The sequence below is a fragment of the Sphaeramia orbicularis genome, chromosome 5 (assembly GCF_902148855.1).
Source record: "Sphaeramia orbicularis chromosome 5, fSphaOr1.1, whole genome shotgun sequence".
NCBI lineage: Eukaryota > Metazoa > Chordata > Actinopteri > Kurtiformes > Apogonidae > Sphaeramia > Sphaeramia orbicularis.
Genome location: NC_043961.1, coordinates 1090044 through 1108553, shown reverse-complemented (window position 1 = coordinate 1108553; position 18510 = coordinate 1090044). Strand labels below are relative to the sequence as shown.

At 36.9% G+C, this 18510-nt stretch overlaps 1 protein-coding gene across 8 annotated transcripts in view; it reads left to right on the top strand.

Moving 5' to 3' along the window:
* Nucleotides 1-18510, top strand: part of nfasca (neurofascin homolog (chicken) a) — a 93031-nt gene that overhangs the window by 66854 nt on the left and 7667 nt on the right. For 5 of the 8 annotated variants that reach the window (XM_030134925.1, XM_030134923.1, XM_030134924.1 and 2 more), the window contains 2 exons: nt 5529-5657; nt 9015-9084. In XM_030134925.1, the coding sequence (XP_029990785.1) occupies nt 5529-5657; nt 9015-9084 (199 nt within the window). Of the gene's footprint in view, nt 1-1546; nt 1697-5528; nt 5658-6436; nt 6473-9014; nt 9085-18510 lie in introns of all 8 variants that reach the window. The other 3 variants (XM_030134918.1, XM_030134917.1, XM_030134919.1) reach the window with 2 other exon arrangements.

Genomic DNA, 18510 nt, shown 5'->3' with positions numbered 1-18510 from the left:
TTTTGCCTAATTTCACTGTGTGAAATGAAAATGCGCTGAGACTGAGCTGCTGTACTGGTGCAGGATGCACTGTGGCATGTGTTCTGTAGCTGGTTTCCAACGGCGGTCGAATAAAGGGCATGGCTTTGGAATGATCTGTGCGGAGGTGAAGTGGTAGCATGGTGCATGACGTTCACATCCACGCTTCAGTCATGTTCACCTCCGACACCGTCTTTCTGCCAGAAAGACGCAGGATGCTGCCGCTGGTTTGTTTAGGGATTGAGATGAACAATGCTTTGCCACATTTATCCAAAGGTAATATTAAAACCTGGAGCGTTTATTCACTTGAGTGAAGGTTACCTGAGGAACATCTGATCCTGGTAATTATGTTCTGGAGAGAAAAGGCCCTAAAATAGGAAAATAGATCAGCTTTAGCTCCTCCATTAGGTGAAATTCGCTCCATTAAGGCCCATTTATGCTCACTTTATGTACATAAATAGGTTTGTCCATTTCAAACATTGTCAAGCATCACTACCTTTACAGTTTAATGAGTCCATTGTGTTGGAATGAGCGGCTGTCAATCAATCCACCAAAGGGCGCCACTCTGAATTAACATACTGGCCAAATACCAGGAAGAAAAGTAAAGTTTTTTGAAAGAAGAAAAAGAAGAAGAAGACAAACAGGAAGTAGAAGAAGACGAAGAGGAAGAAGAAGTAGAAGAAGACAAAGAAGGAGAAGAAGAAGACAAAGTAGAAAAAGACGAAGAAGACGAAGTAAAAGACGAGGAAGATGAAGTAGAAAAGGAAGTAGAAGAAGACGAAGTAGAAGAAGAAGATGACAAAGAAGAAGTAGAAGAAGAAGAAAAGCACATAGAGGGCGTAGACCTCCACCAAGGCAGATCAGTGTCCCCCCCCAATCACCACCAAAATTTAATCATTTGTTCCTTGTGCCAGTATCAACATTTCCTGAAAATTTCCTGAAAATCTGTCCATAACTTTTGGAGTTATCTTGCACACAGACAAACAAACAAACCCAGATGAAAACAGAACCTCCGCCGTTCCTTGGCAGAGGTAACAAACACAACACAACAGAGGTATGTTGATACTGAGAAGGGTAGTTGTAAATGTGTCAGTAGTTTTTCACCAGCTCAACACAGTCACTCTTTGAAAAGTTCCACCACTTCTGGAATCTATTCTCTTCAGATCTCAACACTGCCCCCTATGGTTTCTGTTGGGGTACTGCTGCATATTCTCCGTTTGGGTTCGCATCTACAAACTCCCAGAGCATGGACCAAATTAAGCTTGTAATGAACGTGTGCATCTTTAACGTAGAGCATAAATGGGCCTTTAAACGGTCACATGTTCCGTTTTGTGGACTTTAAATACATGAACGACCCTTCACCACGTGGACGATCCTGGCTCTGCATTGTTTCAGCTCAATTCTCTGCTTCCACTGAGATCACATGTCCCTGTAAAGTACTGCGATGTCGTGACCTTTAGCCGTGATTTGTGGAACGAAGGCCCGCCCCCCTCGGAGTGTGATCCGCCCCCTTTCCTGTGTCTCCAAGGCGACAAGTCGGTGGAGGTGGTGCGGGTGAATCAGCAGCCCCCCATTCGTTTGGGGAATCTGAACGCAGAGGCCACCTACCATGTGAGGGTTTACTCCCACGAGCTCAACAGCGTCAGCAGCCAGATCACCTCCTGTGTGACCAAGTCAGGTGAGAGCACGCCCGGTTCCCGGCTCGGTGGGCCGGTCCGGGATCTGTCGGGGGGTGTGTCTGTAGGTCAGTCCACGCCAGGTGAGCGGTTGCTGGTTCTAACGCTGTTCAACACCTTCACCAGGCCATGTTTGTTCTCGTTTTCTCCGGTTTTGTCCATATTCGATATCTGTGATTGTGTTCTTTCAGCTAAATGTGGAAAAAAAAAACTATGTCTATGATTCATCTATGATAAAATATGTTTCGAATGCAGTTTCTGGAGCGACAATTTGTATTAAATCTGTCTAAAATATCTAAGGATGGCTCTAGAATGCAGACCTGTGGGAACTGTATTACGAGGGGCGACTGAAAAGTTTTGAGCCAAACATGGAAAGGATTTAGATATGAAGACCAAATTTGATCCATGAAATCTTTCACATATTTTAATCCTGTCCACTAAATTTCTTGATCCTAGTAATCTTTTTCCCTGCTTTCCAGGTCCCTGAACTTTCTGTATCAAGTGTTTCCTGAAAAATGGACAAACTTGAGTATGGGGCTGATTTGTGACGATGGATGAGACTGGGGTCCATCACTATGAGCCTGAGACCAAGGAGCAGTAAAACTATGGAAACATCCCACGTCACCAACCACAAAGAAGCCAAAGGTCGGACACATACTTGATGACAGCCCCATACTCAAGTTTGTCCATTTTTCAGGAAACACTCGCTACAGAAAGTTCAGGGACCTGGAAAACAGGAAAAAGACTGACCTGACCAAGAGATGTAGTGGATAGGATTAAGATATGTGAAAGATTTCATGGACCAAATTTGGTCTTCTTATCTTAATCCTTTCCATGTTAGACTCAAAACTTTTCAGTCCCCCTGCTGCGTTTCCACTACATGGAACCACCTCGACTTGACTCGGCTCGACTCGACTCTGGTACCAGGTCCTATTCCAGACCGTTTCCATTACAGGATATTACCCACTTTACAGTACCTGGTCGTCATAGCGATGCAGCACGTTACTTCTGTGTCATCTGAACCGGGAGTTGCTGATAAACTCGCTCATTGCGTGTTGTCTCGTCTGAATTTTTACGTCGGCCACCAAAGACTGAATCTCCTCAACCGACCATGGTGTAGTTTTTGGACTGTCATCATGTGGATTAACCTACCGCTATATTTACTGAAAACTTCCGCATCTGTTTTGTGTAAAAGGACGGGTCACAGAAGCAACTCTCTGACCAATCAGTGGTCTGCAGTGTTTACACGTCACCTTTTAGTATCTGGTCCCCAGTCCTGGAACTTTGGCAGAAGTGATACCAAAAAACTAGTACCGGGGGTACCAGATTCCAGGTCCTTTTTCGTAATGGAAACGCAAAAAGGCCGAGTCGAGTCGAGCCGATACCATGTAGTGGGAATGTGGTATTAGAGAACCAGCCCAATGAGAGGTTTCACACTACACTAATATTTGCCACTACTTAAATAGTTTTTCCAGTAGTCAGTATTATTTACCATATATGTAAAATAAGTGATCATATGACGCAACACCAGGGGATTGTGGGTATTTAGATGTCTTCTTGGTATATGTTTCTATTTGTTACTGGAAACGGAATGCACTGTGAGGATTTTATGTCTGTTTTACCACAAATGGGCGCTTATTTGACTTGCAAAACTATTTTAATTGTCATGTTTATATTTGATGGAATGATAGTTTTGGTCCCATGATGCCCGGCGGTGTGGGCGTGGCTTCACCTCTATATGTGGAGTGCTGTTTATACCTGTGTGTTACATTGGCTTCTACTGTACTACATTTGCACTAAGTACTCAGTGTTTTCTTAGACCTGGTTAATTTTTTTTCCAAACCATGATTCTTTAACCCTGACCTTGTACCCGTCCAAGTAGATGTGGCTCCTAAATGAAAAAAATGCTTCCACCGTCACACCACTGATTTTTTTTGCATGTGCACTTGGGTGTAAATCAGCTGTTTGACCAGACATGGATCTGAGTTTTGTTGTGGCGAGTTGATGGTGAGATTTAGCGGTGATTGATGCTAACTCAAGGTAGTGATATGATAAAGCATCTTTCCATCCTGGGCTTAAAAAACATGGCTGCTTAAACTGTTTTGCTAATGCTGGCCCCAATCCCACTTCACCCCTTACCCCTAGCTCTCTGTTTTGCGCGTACACATGAAGGGATAGTGTTGTTCCGATTCTCGATTAGACGGAGGGGAAGGGCTGTTTGGCCGTCGAAATGGAGATTTTTCAGGACCACACTATGAACGGAGGGGTAGGGGAAATTTCCCATAATTCAGTTCGTAAGATGGAGGTAAATGCAGCAAAAAAGTGCAGCAGTGTGACGAAAGAAACACACAAATGCATGTATTTTCTTCATGAACAACTTAATCATTTGATCGACCGTTTAATGCCATTTCAGTGTGTTATAGATCGCATTTCTGGGGTTTGTGGTGGATAGGTGGAAAAGACGACCAAAGCCCACGGAACAGAAACGGTTACAGCTGCTGACGACACAGGGAATACTGTCGGAAACAAAGTTGTCACATCTGTTTATAGCGGCATCGAGGACTGCTGATGATGTAACTAGGGATGTAACGATCACAGTTATTGTGACCAAAATTATCATGGTTATCATTAGTATCGCGATATTATTGAAACTGTGCTCAAAATGTTCAAAAAGTACTAATACACACATTGAAAGAATTTAACCAAGTTGTATTTAAAAAAAAACAACAACAAACAAATAAAATAATAGTCCCAGTGTCCCTTCTGTGTCAGAAACATTCCAATATTAACCCTTAGTGGTCTGAGTCTATTTTGTCTGTTTTTCAGTCCTTTTGATTTGGCCTTTATATACTATAGAAACAAATGTTTACTGTACCCATGTTTGGGATCTGTTTTTTCAGCACAACTTCATCTAGATCATCTGTCTATTATTTTTTCACTTTAACCTACTATAAAAACAAAAGGACAAAAAACACACAAAAAATATAAAATCCGATTTCAAAAACGTATATAATTTATTGCATAAATGACACACAGATGCTTAATGAACCTTTTCAGAGACTTTAAAAGTGAATATTGGTTCCAAATATTAGGTATAGAAAATTAAAATTGTAATAAATTAAAACTATACTCAAATATTGGACATAAAAGCAGATCTTAGTATTATCTGAGTATTTTCTTAGTATTTTTATTCTTTTATTTTTTATTGGACTGTCTTTTTTCTGTAGCACTTTGAGATTCTGCTGAATGAAAAGTGCTTCATAAATGCAATTTATTATTATTATCTATTTTTATTATTATTATTATTATTATTATTATTATCTTTACATAGGTATTTTTCCCCTAAAAGTGTGGTAATCAAACACAGTTATCATGATAATTACAATTTAAACAGTAATACTAACCATCTGTGATTTTACTGCCGTTTATCGTTATAGCAGTAATCGTTACATCCCTAGACTGTTGTGTGTTTACCACCGTCCAGAAACTGCAGACCTCAAAATGAAATCCTCTTTTTAGCAGCAGTGTCTCAATGACATGGTTTTACTCATTTTACAGTGTTTTTAAGTAGATGAAGTTTTCCAAATGTCACCTCGTTAGTACATGATCTTATTACGTTGTTTCAGAGTCTGTTCTTTTAACTTGGACTTAAAACCTTCTGATGTCTCTAAAATGACCTTTCACTGATATTCACTGGTTCAGAGGTTGTTTCCGACAGCGTCCCTCAGGGTCATGGCTTCAGCTCCAGTTGATGACGATGTTGTCGGATTGGTGTTTCATGTCCGGAGTCGCTCACGCTCTTTTCCTTCCTCCGTCCTGTGGTTGTGTTTCCAGCCTACATGGACCAGGTGGACATCGCCACTCAGGGCTGGTTCATCGGGTTGATGTGCGCCATCGCCCTCATCATCCTCATCCTCCTCATCGTCTGTTTCATCAAGAGGAGTCGTGGCGGCAAATATCCAGGTAAGAACGAAGGCAGGAGGTTCATAATTAGCTTAATTCTGAAAAAGACAGTGTTCTGAAAGTAAATAAACTAAAGGGTTTCATGGCAGTAAATTGTGTTGCACTGTTCAGGATTGTACTCGTTACCCCGATGAATAACAGAGAAATTAAAATAAGGCTTAAAATCATTTAAAAACTTTATCATTTTCATTTACAGTTGTGTCCAATGGAAACAATGGCTTTTATTTGTATCACTTTATATTTATCACTTTTGTACAAACCGTGTTTTCTGATGCAAGAACACACAATTTTATTTATTTATTTTTTCCAATGTACTACATAAAATTGGATTCATTATTTTTTATTTTTGTAGCCTGGCATATGCCAATGATTAACAGCAACATTGGTTATTACACTTTTTTTGTGCTAGGTCAAACATTACATGCTAAAATGTGTCAATGTGCATTTTTTACTCACCTCAGAAGAGAGTGTTAGTGTAGGAGTTTTTTTTTAAATCATACAAAAATGAACAACTTTTAAAATCTGACCAAATACAAATTGTAAAAAAAAAAAAAAAAAGACCTTTTATAATATGAAGTGCAAAGTGTGCATGATGCGCTCACCTAGATACCAGAAGGTGAATGTGTAAAGGCTGTTTATTTCATGGTCAGAGTGAGTTTGTCTGTTCACTCTGAATGAAAACCTGAAAGTACGAACACAGCGAACAGACACTGTGTAGGTGAAACCTGGACGCTGGTTTACAGAGTTGTGTTAATGTTTTCAGTTTCTATAATGTCTAGGTGGTGGATGCGTGACTGGTTTCACAGAGTGTTTAGGTAGGTGTTGAACTGGACACGAAAAACCAAACTAACACCCGGTGATGAAGAGAATCACACATGATGCAGACTAACACTGACTCACTGTGTGAACTGACACTGGCTGTGGTCAAACGCACTGTTTTCCAAATCTGCACACGACTCATGACGCTGTACGGAGGATTTTTATCCTGTTATCAGTGGTTTTAGATGCACATCCAGTAAGGCAGGCATGCCAAACTGATGTCAGTTCAGTTCCACATTCAGCTAAATTTGATCTGCAGTGGGCCGAACCAGTCAAATAATATAACATGCATAACAATATGACATCATAATATAAAAATACTGTCAACTCCAGACTTTTCTGTTTTAGAGATAAAAGTAAATTTACATGATGAACAGGTTTCCATCTACAAACTATCCTTTCAAAAGATGTGAATAACATGAACAAACTGAAAAAAATCAGTGTAATTTGAACACTATTCTGCCTCAGTTTATCATTTCCACATGTTCATTAGAACGTACAGATCACAGTGGATCTACAAACACACAAAACATTTAATAACAGACAGAATATTGTTAAAATTACACTTACTGCTCTTAAGACATTTCAGGTTGTTCATATTTGTTCAGGTTATTCACATTTTTTTGTGAAATTAAACTTTGTTTTAGTGTAAATACATGAAAATATTTACATGAGGAGACTGAACTCTTTTAATGTCAGTGAGAAGATTTTAAGAAACTTTCATTGTTCATTTATTGAAAGCCTTTTAACTTTTTCTTTTATCTGTTGGTTCAATGTTTTAACTTTGAAAGACAAGAACAGTCTGCTTGCTATTGTTAAAATATGCTCCAGATCATTGGAGTCAGACTTACAGACTGGTCTTCCCTCTGGGAGCTTCAGGTGGTCAACAGCCCAGTCCATCATCAGGACCCTCAGCATGTGTTCCATCTGAAGTTTGTCTTAATGCCTTCAGGCCTTCAGGTGTTCCCTCGCTCCTCAGAGGAGAACCAACAGATATTCAAAATCTTTTATTCCTTCAGCTATCACACTTTTAAACTCTGACAGAAGCCATTTTGGTCATTTTATATGATGTTTTGTTGTTGTTTTTAATGTTGGCGGAACCAATAGGGTCTTTTAGTCTGCATTGGTATTTATTGATTATTTATTGTTGATTATTTAAATGCATTTATTCGTAGTTGTGTTCAATAGTCCTGTATTTGTGCACTGATTTATTTCTGTTTGACACATTCCACTTTGGATGAGGCTGATGTCTGTGGTCAGCTGCCCATATGGGATAAAGTTTTCTGAATCTGAACCTGAACATTTACAAAGAGAAAAAACTGCAGTTGTCATTATTTCTATGTTATTCTGATAGTGTTTGACTGATCCTGCCCAATGCAGATTGAACTGGTCTGAATGTGGAACCTGAACTAAAAGGATTGTTCATATCTTCAGTGTAATTTTTGCATTTCACAAATTCATCCCGTGGGCCGGACTGGACCCTTTGGGGGGCTGGATTTGGCAGCTGTGCACTAAGGCATACAATTGTCTGTTTGTTAGCATCAAAATATCATGTGGTGTGACTATGAAAACATTTTGTAGCAACAAATAATGGAATAACTTTGGTCGTTTTACATGGAATAAAGCCAATTATGTAATAATATTTTATTCCGTTTTCCACTTGGTATAAAAAAATACAAAAAAAAATGTAAAAACTGTAGTCAATAGTGTAATAATACATATATAGGACTGAATTTATTGAAAATATAAGGGTTTTTTTTGCAGTTTTTGTGCAGTTTGTGCATCAATAATAGGAAAAGAGAATGGAGTAATTGTCATATTTGTATTAAATAAGATTCACTGAGCTAGGTTTTTATTGGTTTTATGTGATTTACAGGAAAAATAACTGCATTAACTACCTCCAGAAGACAACTGTGACATTACAGAGCAAAAATATAAGAAAATTATATAATATTCACAAAAACTGAAAAGAAATGCAGATCATTTTGTTAAAAATCCCTTAAAATACTGAGAAAAGAGGAAAATGATGAGTGTGTTAAGAAAATTAACAGATTTTAAGATAAATCATGGTCACATCACATTTTAAGGCTGAATACTAAAACTAAAATGACTTAATTTAACATTTTAACCGGAATTAATGCAAACTTAATGTCCTAAATGTTAATAACTTTTGTTCATTAAAAGTTGCTTCATGGAAATGATTTTTGACCCATGTTAAATGTTAACTTGGATAAAATGTCAGTCAGTAAAATGTTTTCCCATAATCTTCTTTCAAAGACTCTAAATACACTTTCTCTCTACGAGTTTAAATTTTTATTATCTGTTAATTTTCCTCCGTATCAGTTACAATATAATCAATTGTCCTCTACTGTTGATCTGCTGATACTAAAGTTGATAAACTGATAAACCGGCCGATCGTTAACATTTATTTTTGTATTTGTCGTTAAATGTTCACATTAACATTAAGGTTTGGGTTTAATTTAACGTCTGTGGACCTAAAATCCTGAATCTGTTTGTTTTTTGTTTTTTTTCCCTCAGTTCGAGATAAAAAAGACCTTCCTCTGGACCCGGTGGATCACAAAGACCAGGACGGATCCTTTGATTACCAGTAAGTAGAAAAGAACAACCTGTGTTCACTGAAACCGGATCAAGTTTAAGATCTGCATCCACGAATCACAGACAGAAACATGTCAAATAATGAGGAAAAACCTTTAACTTTACAGAATCAAACTCTGACAAATTAAAAGAGACGTTCAAAGATGTTTTTCATCCTGAGTGAAAGTGAAACTAAACAGTTTTTAGTGAAAATTATTGGTAAAATATGCAAAAAAGACCAAAAAGATCTAATAAAATGAAAACTTTATAAAAGACGCACAAGAAAAAAACACCGTAAAAGACAAAAAAAAGACAAAAAATGCAACAGAACTACATTTCTATAAAAGTTAAACCTGATTTTATCTGCATTAAAAAACTTCTGTTTCTGTTAAATCCTCATTTCATTTTATCATGAGTCAGTTAAAAGGTTTTAATGTGTTTTATTTTACTGATCTGCTGCAGTAGTTGTAGTACTGGTGGTAGTAGTAGTAGTAGTAATAGTAGTAGTACTGGTGGTAGTAGTAGTAGTAGTAATAGTAGTAGTACTGGTGGTAGTAGTAGTAGTAATAGTAGTAGTACTGGTGGTAGTAGTAGTAGTAGTAGTAGTAGTAATAGTAGTAGTACTGGTGGTAGTAGTAGTAGTAGTAGTGGTAGTTGTAGTACTGGTGGTAGTTGTAGTAGTCATAGTAGTAGTACTGGTAGTAGTAGTAGTAGTTGTTGTACTGGTGGTAGTAGTAGTAGTAATAGTAGTCATAGTAGTAGTTGTAGTACTGGCAGTAGTTGCAGTAGTAGTCGTAGTAGTAGTAGTTGTAATGGGTGTAGTAGTCATAGTAGTAGTAGTCATAGTACTGGTAGTTGTAGCAGTAGTCATAGTAGTAGTAGTAGTACTAGCAGTAGTTGTAGTAGTAGTAGTAGTACTGGCAGTAGTTGTAGTAGTAGTAGTGGGTTAGTACTGGTAGTAGTCATAATAGTAGCAGTAGTAATAGTAGTAGTTGTAGTACTGGCAGTAGTTGTAGTAGTAGTAGTGGATGTAGTACTGGTAGTAGTTGTTGTAGTAGTATTTGTAGTATTTGTAGTAGTAGTAGTAGTATTTTGTTGTAGCATTTTTCCTTGTTTTATGGTGATTACTGAATTTGTCGTAACACATTTTTATTTAGTTTACATCTTTTTTCTTGTTGCGTCGTTACAGCTTTTTGTGTCTTTTATATTTTCATCTTTTATTTTTTGGTTTGTGTACAGTTTTTAATGTAATTTTTAAAAATAATTTATAATATTTTCATCTTGCATCTTTTAAATAATTTTCCTTTGTTTTGTTAATTTTAAATTTTCACCCTGTTGCATCTTTTACATTTTTTTCTTTTACATTTTTATCTTTGTTCATCTTTTATGTTTTTACAGCTTTTCCGTGTCTGTATTTTAGTCTGTTACTATGTTTTTTCAACCTCTTTGCATCTTTTTTACAATTTTTTTCAGAACATTTCAAACTTCTTTTAATATCCGGTTTCTTCAACTTTCACTCAGGATCAAAACTTCAGCCTTTACATTTATTGCGATAATGATCAATATTCACGCACATGGAAACGCTTATCGTACTCATTTATAGAAGGTTTACATTTTATTTAGTATTTGATTTCGTTTCGTTCATTTGTTGTTGTGTGGATATATTTTGTGCATTTTCAGGATGTTTTTGTGTGTCTTTTTGTGTGTAATGTGTTCAGTTGTGTGTCTTTTTGTGTGTAATGTGTTAAGTTGTGTGTCTTCTGTTCTTCCAGGTCCTGTTGATCTGACTTTCTTCTCTTAATCTTTCTAACGTGTTGATCTTAACATACGTGTTGTAACCGTCAGAGTGTGTGTGTAACTGTAACACATCCGTCCAGATTAACGCAGCGTCCTCTGTCCTCTACCCATAATGCACCAGGGCACGGACAGACGGACCTCAGCTGTCATTAACGTGCTTTAACGCAGCGTCTGACGGCGTCTTCGGGGACAAACCGGCGCCGTCAGCGTTTCCCGTCACCGCTGCTTCCATTAACCCCGTGTGTCCGGTCCAGTTCTGAGCCGGTTCTGATCCGGTTTAACCCACATAGAGACGCCGACCCACAGTTTGATTCACATCAGATTAATGTCAGTTTTACATCCTCACGTCATGAACACATTAAACCAGAAGAAGAAAATCCACAGACCAGCCCTGGAGCTTATTGACTTGATCTTTGTTTTAGTTTTGTGGTTCATTTTTGTTCATTTTATTCATTATTTTATTCCGATTTGTGCATTTTTTTCATTATTTTGTTCATTTTCTGCAAATTTTTGTTGATTTCATTAGTTCATTTATTCAATTCAGATTCATTATTATGTTCATTTTATTTATGTTGTTCATTTTAATCATTATTTTGTTCAAATTTTTTAATTTTATTTCTTACTGTTCAGTTTTGTTCATTTTATTCTTATTTTATTCAGATTTATGCTTTTTTTTTCATTACTTGGTTCATTTTCTGCAAATTTTTGTTTATTTCATTAGTTCATTTATTCAGTTCAGATTCATTATTTTGTTCATTTTATTTATTTTGTTCATTTTAATCTTTTTTATATATATATTTGTTCATTTTATTTCTTCCTGTGTTCATTTTTGTTCATTTTATTCATTATTTTATTCAGATTTATGCTTTTTTTCATTATTTTCTTCTTTTTCTGCAATTTTTGTTAGTCATTAGTTCATTTATTCATTATTATGTTCATTTTATTTACTTTGTACATTTTAATCATTATTTTATTTATATTTGGTCATTTTATGTCTTTGTTCAGTTTTGTTCATTTTACTCATTTTTCATTATTTCTTATTTTGTGGATTTTTTTCATGACTTTGTTAATTTTTCATTCAGTTTTGTTCATTTGTTTGATTCAGTCTTTATTTACTCTTCATGAACTAAATCCAAACGTATAAACTCAGTTCATCATCATGAGGGTAAAACTCTGTCATGTGAGGTCGTTCTTCAGACTAATCGTTAACGTGTTATTGATCCGTAATTAAACCTATGTTTATCCTCACATTGCCTAAACGCCCACATGTCCACGTTGTCCTGATCCGTTTGGGTCCTGGTCCGGTCCGGTCCAGCAGGACCTGGTCTCCTTGGTTTGGACCCATCCTTGTTCTAATCCCTGTCCAATCAGCTGTCTGTCCGTGTGGCTGTGGGTGTGGTCTTACATGTGCGTGTGCATGTAGTGTCCTGCATGGATGCCCAGTTGCCCCGCCCCCTCGCTGTCTCCCCTGTGTCCTCACATCTCGTCCCTCTCTCTCCTCACGCTGAAATGGGTCGTCTGTACCTGACAGGAACGAGAACGAGAACAGGTACTTTGGTTTCGGCATCTCCCGGCCTGAGCATGTGTGATGGATGGATGAGTGGGCGGGGCAGGGGGCGGGGCTGGCGTCGGTTCTGGGGTGGGGGGGGGGGTCGAGGACACTGGTCATTGGACAGTGTTGGTGTGTTTTTAGTGGAAAGCTGTTGGTCCAGTCTGTGGATGTGGATCCAGGTTCCTTAAAGGTGTCAAACAGCCAACAGGGATCGAGTAAGAACCAGGTGGCCACGCCCACAGCTGGAGTTCACCTGAGGACCAGGTGACAATACTCACCTGTAACAGAGAATCAGACTCCGCCCACAACTTCCACCTGTAAACGTGTTCGCATCCATTTACACCTGGGGGAGGTTTAGTTTTTCTTTCCTTTCTTTTCTTTTTACATTTCATTTCTTATTTCATCATTTTTTTCATTATTTTGTTAATTTTTGTACATTTTATCTCTTATTTTGTTCATTTTATTGATTACTTTCTTCATTTTTGTACATTTTATATCTTATTTTGTTCATTTTATTGATTACTTTCTTTATTTTTGCACATTTTATCTCTTATTTTGATCGTTTTTTTAGTATTTTATTCTATTTTGTAAATTTTTTTTCTGTCATTCATTTTGTTCATTTTATTGATTATTTTGTTCATTCTTGTTATTTTTCATTTCTTTTTTTCCATTTTTGTTCAGTTTTTGATCATTTTATTATTTATTTTTGTTAGTTTGTCATCTTTAATGAGTGTTTTTACCTCCTTATGTCTTTTATGAATAATTTAACCATCTGGTTTCTTCAACTTTAACATGAGACCAAAGATTGACCGCTAAACCTTTTGACATTCATGAGTTTATTGATATCGACTGGTTTGAACTAAATAATTTATTTTTATTCATATGATCCAGAGCTGATAATGAATCCGTATTGGAGCTTTTCCCATGATTCAACCCTGTATCCGGTCCATAAAACTGAACCACCTCAGACCCTCTCAGACCTCTTCCCAGGTTGGTTCTGATCCGTTTCGATCCTGTGAATCCTCCGTTCTTCCTCCTTTCAGCTCCATCGGAGGCGTTAACATGTTTTTCACCTTCTGGAGGTTAATTGCTTTGTTTTTCTTCTAGAGTTGACATTTACAGCGTTTGCCAGGGGCGTTCAGTGATGGCGGGGAAATGAGTTGAGGTCTCAGCGAGGTGGGAGGGGTCGAGAAGAAAAAACATGTTTAGCACAGTTTGACACCTTTAAGGAACAGAGAGGAGAGGAAACAACTGGAGAACATTTAGAACACTAACTCCTGTTAGAATCACTGTTCAGTATTACGTCCATGTTTTTTCAGCTTTTGTCCATAAAAATATATTAAAATACCAAATATTAAAAAAAGTTAAAATAACCGCATCAAGTCCAGCTGAAGACGTGTGTCATTGTCAAATGGTGAAACCGATATTTTCCATAATCATCTGAAAATAAACTGAGAATTAATCTGGAAAACAATGCAATCCTTTATTCTAATGCAGTAAAAAAAATAACACGTTCATCCCCTCTGCTCAGTTTTACACGAATGCAAAAAAAAAATTACATTTAGATCCTAACAGGTCTGGAAGTCGAAGTGAATTCACGTTTCTTCAGTTATTTAAATGAAAATGAACTAAAACAAAAAAAAAAGAGTTTGTTTTGTCCTTTAAGGTTGTTTCATTTTTAAGTCTTTTATTTATAATTTTATAATCCGGTTTCTTCGACTAAAAATCAGCCCGTAAAATGAAATTAATAATAATATTCATGTGATATTTTAAAAACATAGTCATTATTCATTTGTGTACATTTACATTCAGTCTAGTTTAATGGGATATTCTAATTTTCCCAGTTTTTTGTGGTTACACCATTTGACAGGCTTATATTAAATAAAAAAAGTCATTTTAAATCACATAAAACCATGTTCGATGTGAATGTGTAACATGATGTTTGTGTTGGAGTCGTTAACAGTATCTGGTTTACGACGCAGATTTCATCTCAAATTAAGTGCATTTTCAGAAAATGCACGAATATATTTGTTTCCTTTTTCTACTTTAGAGCTGGTTCATCATCGATATATTTAATATGTTTCATTGGTTCCAGTTCAGTGTAGTTTTTGATCCATTAACGATGTAATAACCTGAGTCTGGGTCTAGTTTAACGTCCACAATAATGCAGATATTGTTCTCTACATTTATCTTACATTTGTTTTCGAACTAAACATATATTATCTGCTGTTTGTTTGTATCCCATTTATCATACACTTCTAATTTAAGATTAAAAATGTGAATAAACTCAGTTCGATGGAAACATCAGATTGTTCTCTAGGTGGAAATTAACATCCAGGTTGTTACCATGGCAACTGTCAGAGTTCTTTAATGTCTAAAACAACAACCAGATCCAACTCAAAACTCCAGCACAAACTTTACATGAAGTTCACATGAATCATCCATACTAAACATAGAAGTGAAAATGAATCAGGTTTAAGGTTAAACAGTTAAAACACTGAGACGACGTGGAAACAGCTGGAAAACACCACCTTCCACTAACATCCACACACAAAGTCTGTTCTACAGGATTTCTTAGATACTTTTATTTTGTATGAAACCCCAGTTTTTCCTTTGGTAACAGTGTCTGAGATACAACAGCACTGAAACAGAAAATAATATACATTTACTTCATTGATTCATTTCATCTTTACTGACATTAGATTCACAGACCTACAAACTAGAGCTGAAATAATAAACTCAGTAGATTTACTAAAACAAAAATGCTACATAAAGTAAATCTGCAGCCCTGAATGTTTTACATCTTTAAAAGAGCCTTTTTTTTAATCACATTTCCCATCTGTCTGAGTAAACAGCTGTTAGCTTGTTAGCTAACATTAGCCACTGTTAGCACGTTAGCTAATGTTTCCTGGTTGATTAGAATGATTTTGAGTGAGAAAAAAAATCTTCTGTTTTACTATTTACCACAACCATCTTAAAGATTAAGTGGTTTAGAGAATGAATGAATGAATGAATATTTGGTTATTACTAAAACACAGCTAACACATTTATCTTAATTGTCTTAAAATCCTAGAAAATGTCATAAAATCCATTGAAATCCTGGCCGCAGTCGTACATTAGCTCCTGTCTAGAACTAACCCAGTTTCTGGTCCCGATCAGGTACTGACAGTTAGCTCATTTTTATTTTTAAAGTCCTTTTTCCACTTTATTGAAGACACAAGTTGCTTTTCCATTGGACATATTCGCAAAATTTTAACGATATTTACTAAATGTTGAAAAAACAGAAGTGTGTAATGTTGGTTTTTCCATTAAATCACAAATGCGATGATTTGTTAATTTATTTTCGTGAGAAGACATGAGAAGTCATTCCATAAACATGGTGACAAATGTAAATATGGTGTTGATCTACAGATATATTCATTATTATTATATATAACCCCTCTATCTCGTACTAAATTTAAAAAATATTCACTTTCCTGATGTGTCCACACACTGCACCATGTTTCTTCTTCTTCGCTTGTTGTAACATCCGTCAACATTGTTTTTTTTGTTTTGTTTTTTTTTTTATTCATGTGACACTAGTTGCAGAAAAACGTCTCTCCATTGTAGTTTTGCGTGATATACCAACTGCGAAAAACCACCTCTTGATAGCGCAGAAACTTTTCATCAAAAAACGACAGTTTTGGCAAAATTGTCATTTATCCATCAGTTACATTTTTATGCGCAAGTTATATTCATGCAATTTGAGGGTCAATGGAAAAGCGACTACAGTGGATGCTTTACTCTGCTCTGATTCCAGCTGCTTCCATGTTTCGAGACTAAAGGTTAATTTAACCGGACGGTGTTTCAACTGCAGATTTTTACATTTAATACCAGATATCAGACAAACAGAACAGACAGGTGGATGTCACACTGTTCCCTTAAAGGTAGAATTTATGAGATAAAAGCTGCAGGAAGTGGAAATAAAAGTGGAAAATGTGGATTATTTGTTTTTCCCAAAATGAAAGATGCTCAACATGTTGATACAGAAAAGTTTTACTGATAAAAGCGACTGATTTCTTCAACTCTTTGTCTGAATTCTACCTTTAAAGTGCAGCTCCAGTGTCTTCTTCTTTTACTGTTTGTGTTTGGTTGTTGTGATGCTCTGTTTCCATCCTGTTTTTCATGTGTTGGTGTCTGTCTCTGTTCTGTTTCCACCTTCTGTCTCTGTCATTGTTTTCCTTTTGGATTTTTTTTCCCCATTGGTCCAAAGGTCTCTACAAAGGTATGAACAGAGACGCCTCCTGTCTCACCACCTGCGCCTTTTTTATTCCTGCTCTGAATAAAAACACTCTTATTTTCTGTATTTGGTGCATTTTAATGAACCGACGTCTGTCCTGTTGTTATTCTAATGAAGGCGACTGATAACAACAATACGGGTTCATGTGGAGGTGGAGGGTCGAAAACACCAGGATGACGTGACTTCCTGCCTCTTAAACCTTGTTAATCTGTGTCTGCAGAGTTTCGTTTTATGCTGCAGATGGTTTGTTATGTGCGGCAGGTTATCTGAAAATCCACTCCCGTTTCTAACTTAGTTCCCCACCTTTGCTCCTCGACTGAAAAAAACCCCCACCTAATCAGATAATTGAATCGTTCCTGACTCAGCCCTCTTTCATTCTGACGCCGTCTGAAGGCACTGAAATAAAAGCCCGCCGCCGTACGGTCAACAAATGAAAGCGAGTTTGGCAAATACGAGCGGCGATCTGAAAAAGGCTCTGCCTCTTGGCCGGATTGATTTAATTAGCTGCGACAGATCTAATCTGGAGGCGTTTCATTGGCTGAGGCGTGGTTCAGATTCAGCCGATGAACCGTAGACAAACCTTCAGTCTGTTCAACTTCAGCAGACGATGAACCCAGGACCATTCATCAGTAACGTCCAGGCTTTTAAGGAAAAAGAATTCACTCACAGATACGTTTTCGCTCCATGAAGATCTAAAGCAGGGGTGTCAGTCATACGGCCTGTGGGTCAAAAGTGGCCACCAGAGGGTCCAGTCCCTCCAATGAGGTGAATTTGTTAAATGCAAAAATTAAAGGAAGGTCCGCACAACCTGTGAGCTCCAAAACATTTATTCCACAACATGACCTTTCAGGCCGAGGCCCTTCATCAGACTGAGGACAGATGGATTTACACAAGTGTTTTATATGCACTGTCTGATCACAACACCTGACCTGCAATATATGTCATTGTAAAGAAACAGAAAACATTATTTTTAAACTTATCAAACGTATAGTCAATTATAAATGATCAATAATCAAATGTTTCAATTACACAGGTGTTTTGTATGCAGTGTCTGACCACAGTAACATGTGACCTGCACTATACGTCATCTTAGAAGAGCAGAAAAGAACTTTTTTAAACTTGTCAAACATATAATCAATCATAAATCATCAAATACATACTTACATGAGTGTAAAGCAGTTGGATCACTAAAAATATTTGTTCTTGTGGACATTTGAAACATTTGATCATTTATGATTGATTATATGTTTGACAAGTTTAAAAATAATTTTTTCTGTTTCTCTACAGTGACATATATTGCAGGTCAGGTGTTGTGATCAGACACTACATATAAAACACTTGAGTAAATCCATCTGTCCTCAGTCTGATGAAGGGCCTCGGCCCCAAACGTCACGTTGTGGAATAAAACTTTTGGAGCTCACAGGTTGTGCGGACCTTCCTTTATTTTTTCATCGTTAATTTTGGGATCCTGCACACCTCTTATTTTTTGGATGTGCGTGTCGTTCACCTCTTTTCATAAATGCAAAAATTACACAGAAGATATTAACAAACACAAGTGTCACTAAGTCACGATAAGTAGTTTTGATCATAAAGTTAAACCATAAAGACCCAAACATCCACCATCGTCCAAAACCATCTACTGATCTGAACTGTTTAACACCTGTTGATCCACTAATCCTATCAGTACATGTCAATAATCGGCATAAAATGCAGTTCTTCATCTTTTCATGGTCATCAAATATGACCCATTTGGACGTTCAGAGGCTCTGTAGTTACCATGGAAACACTGTCATCTTCTACAACATTATTAT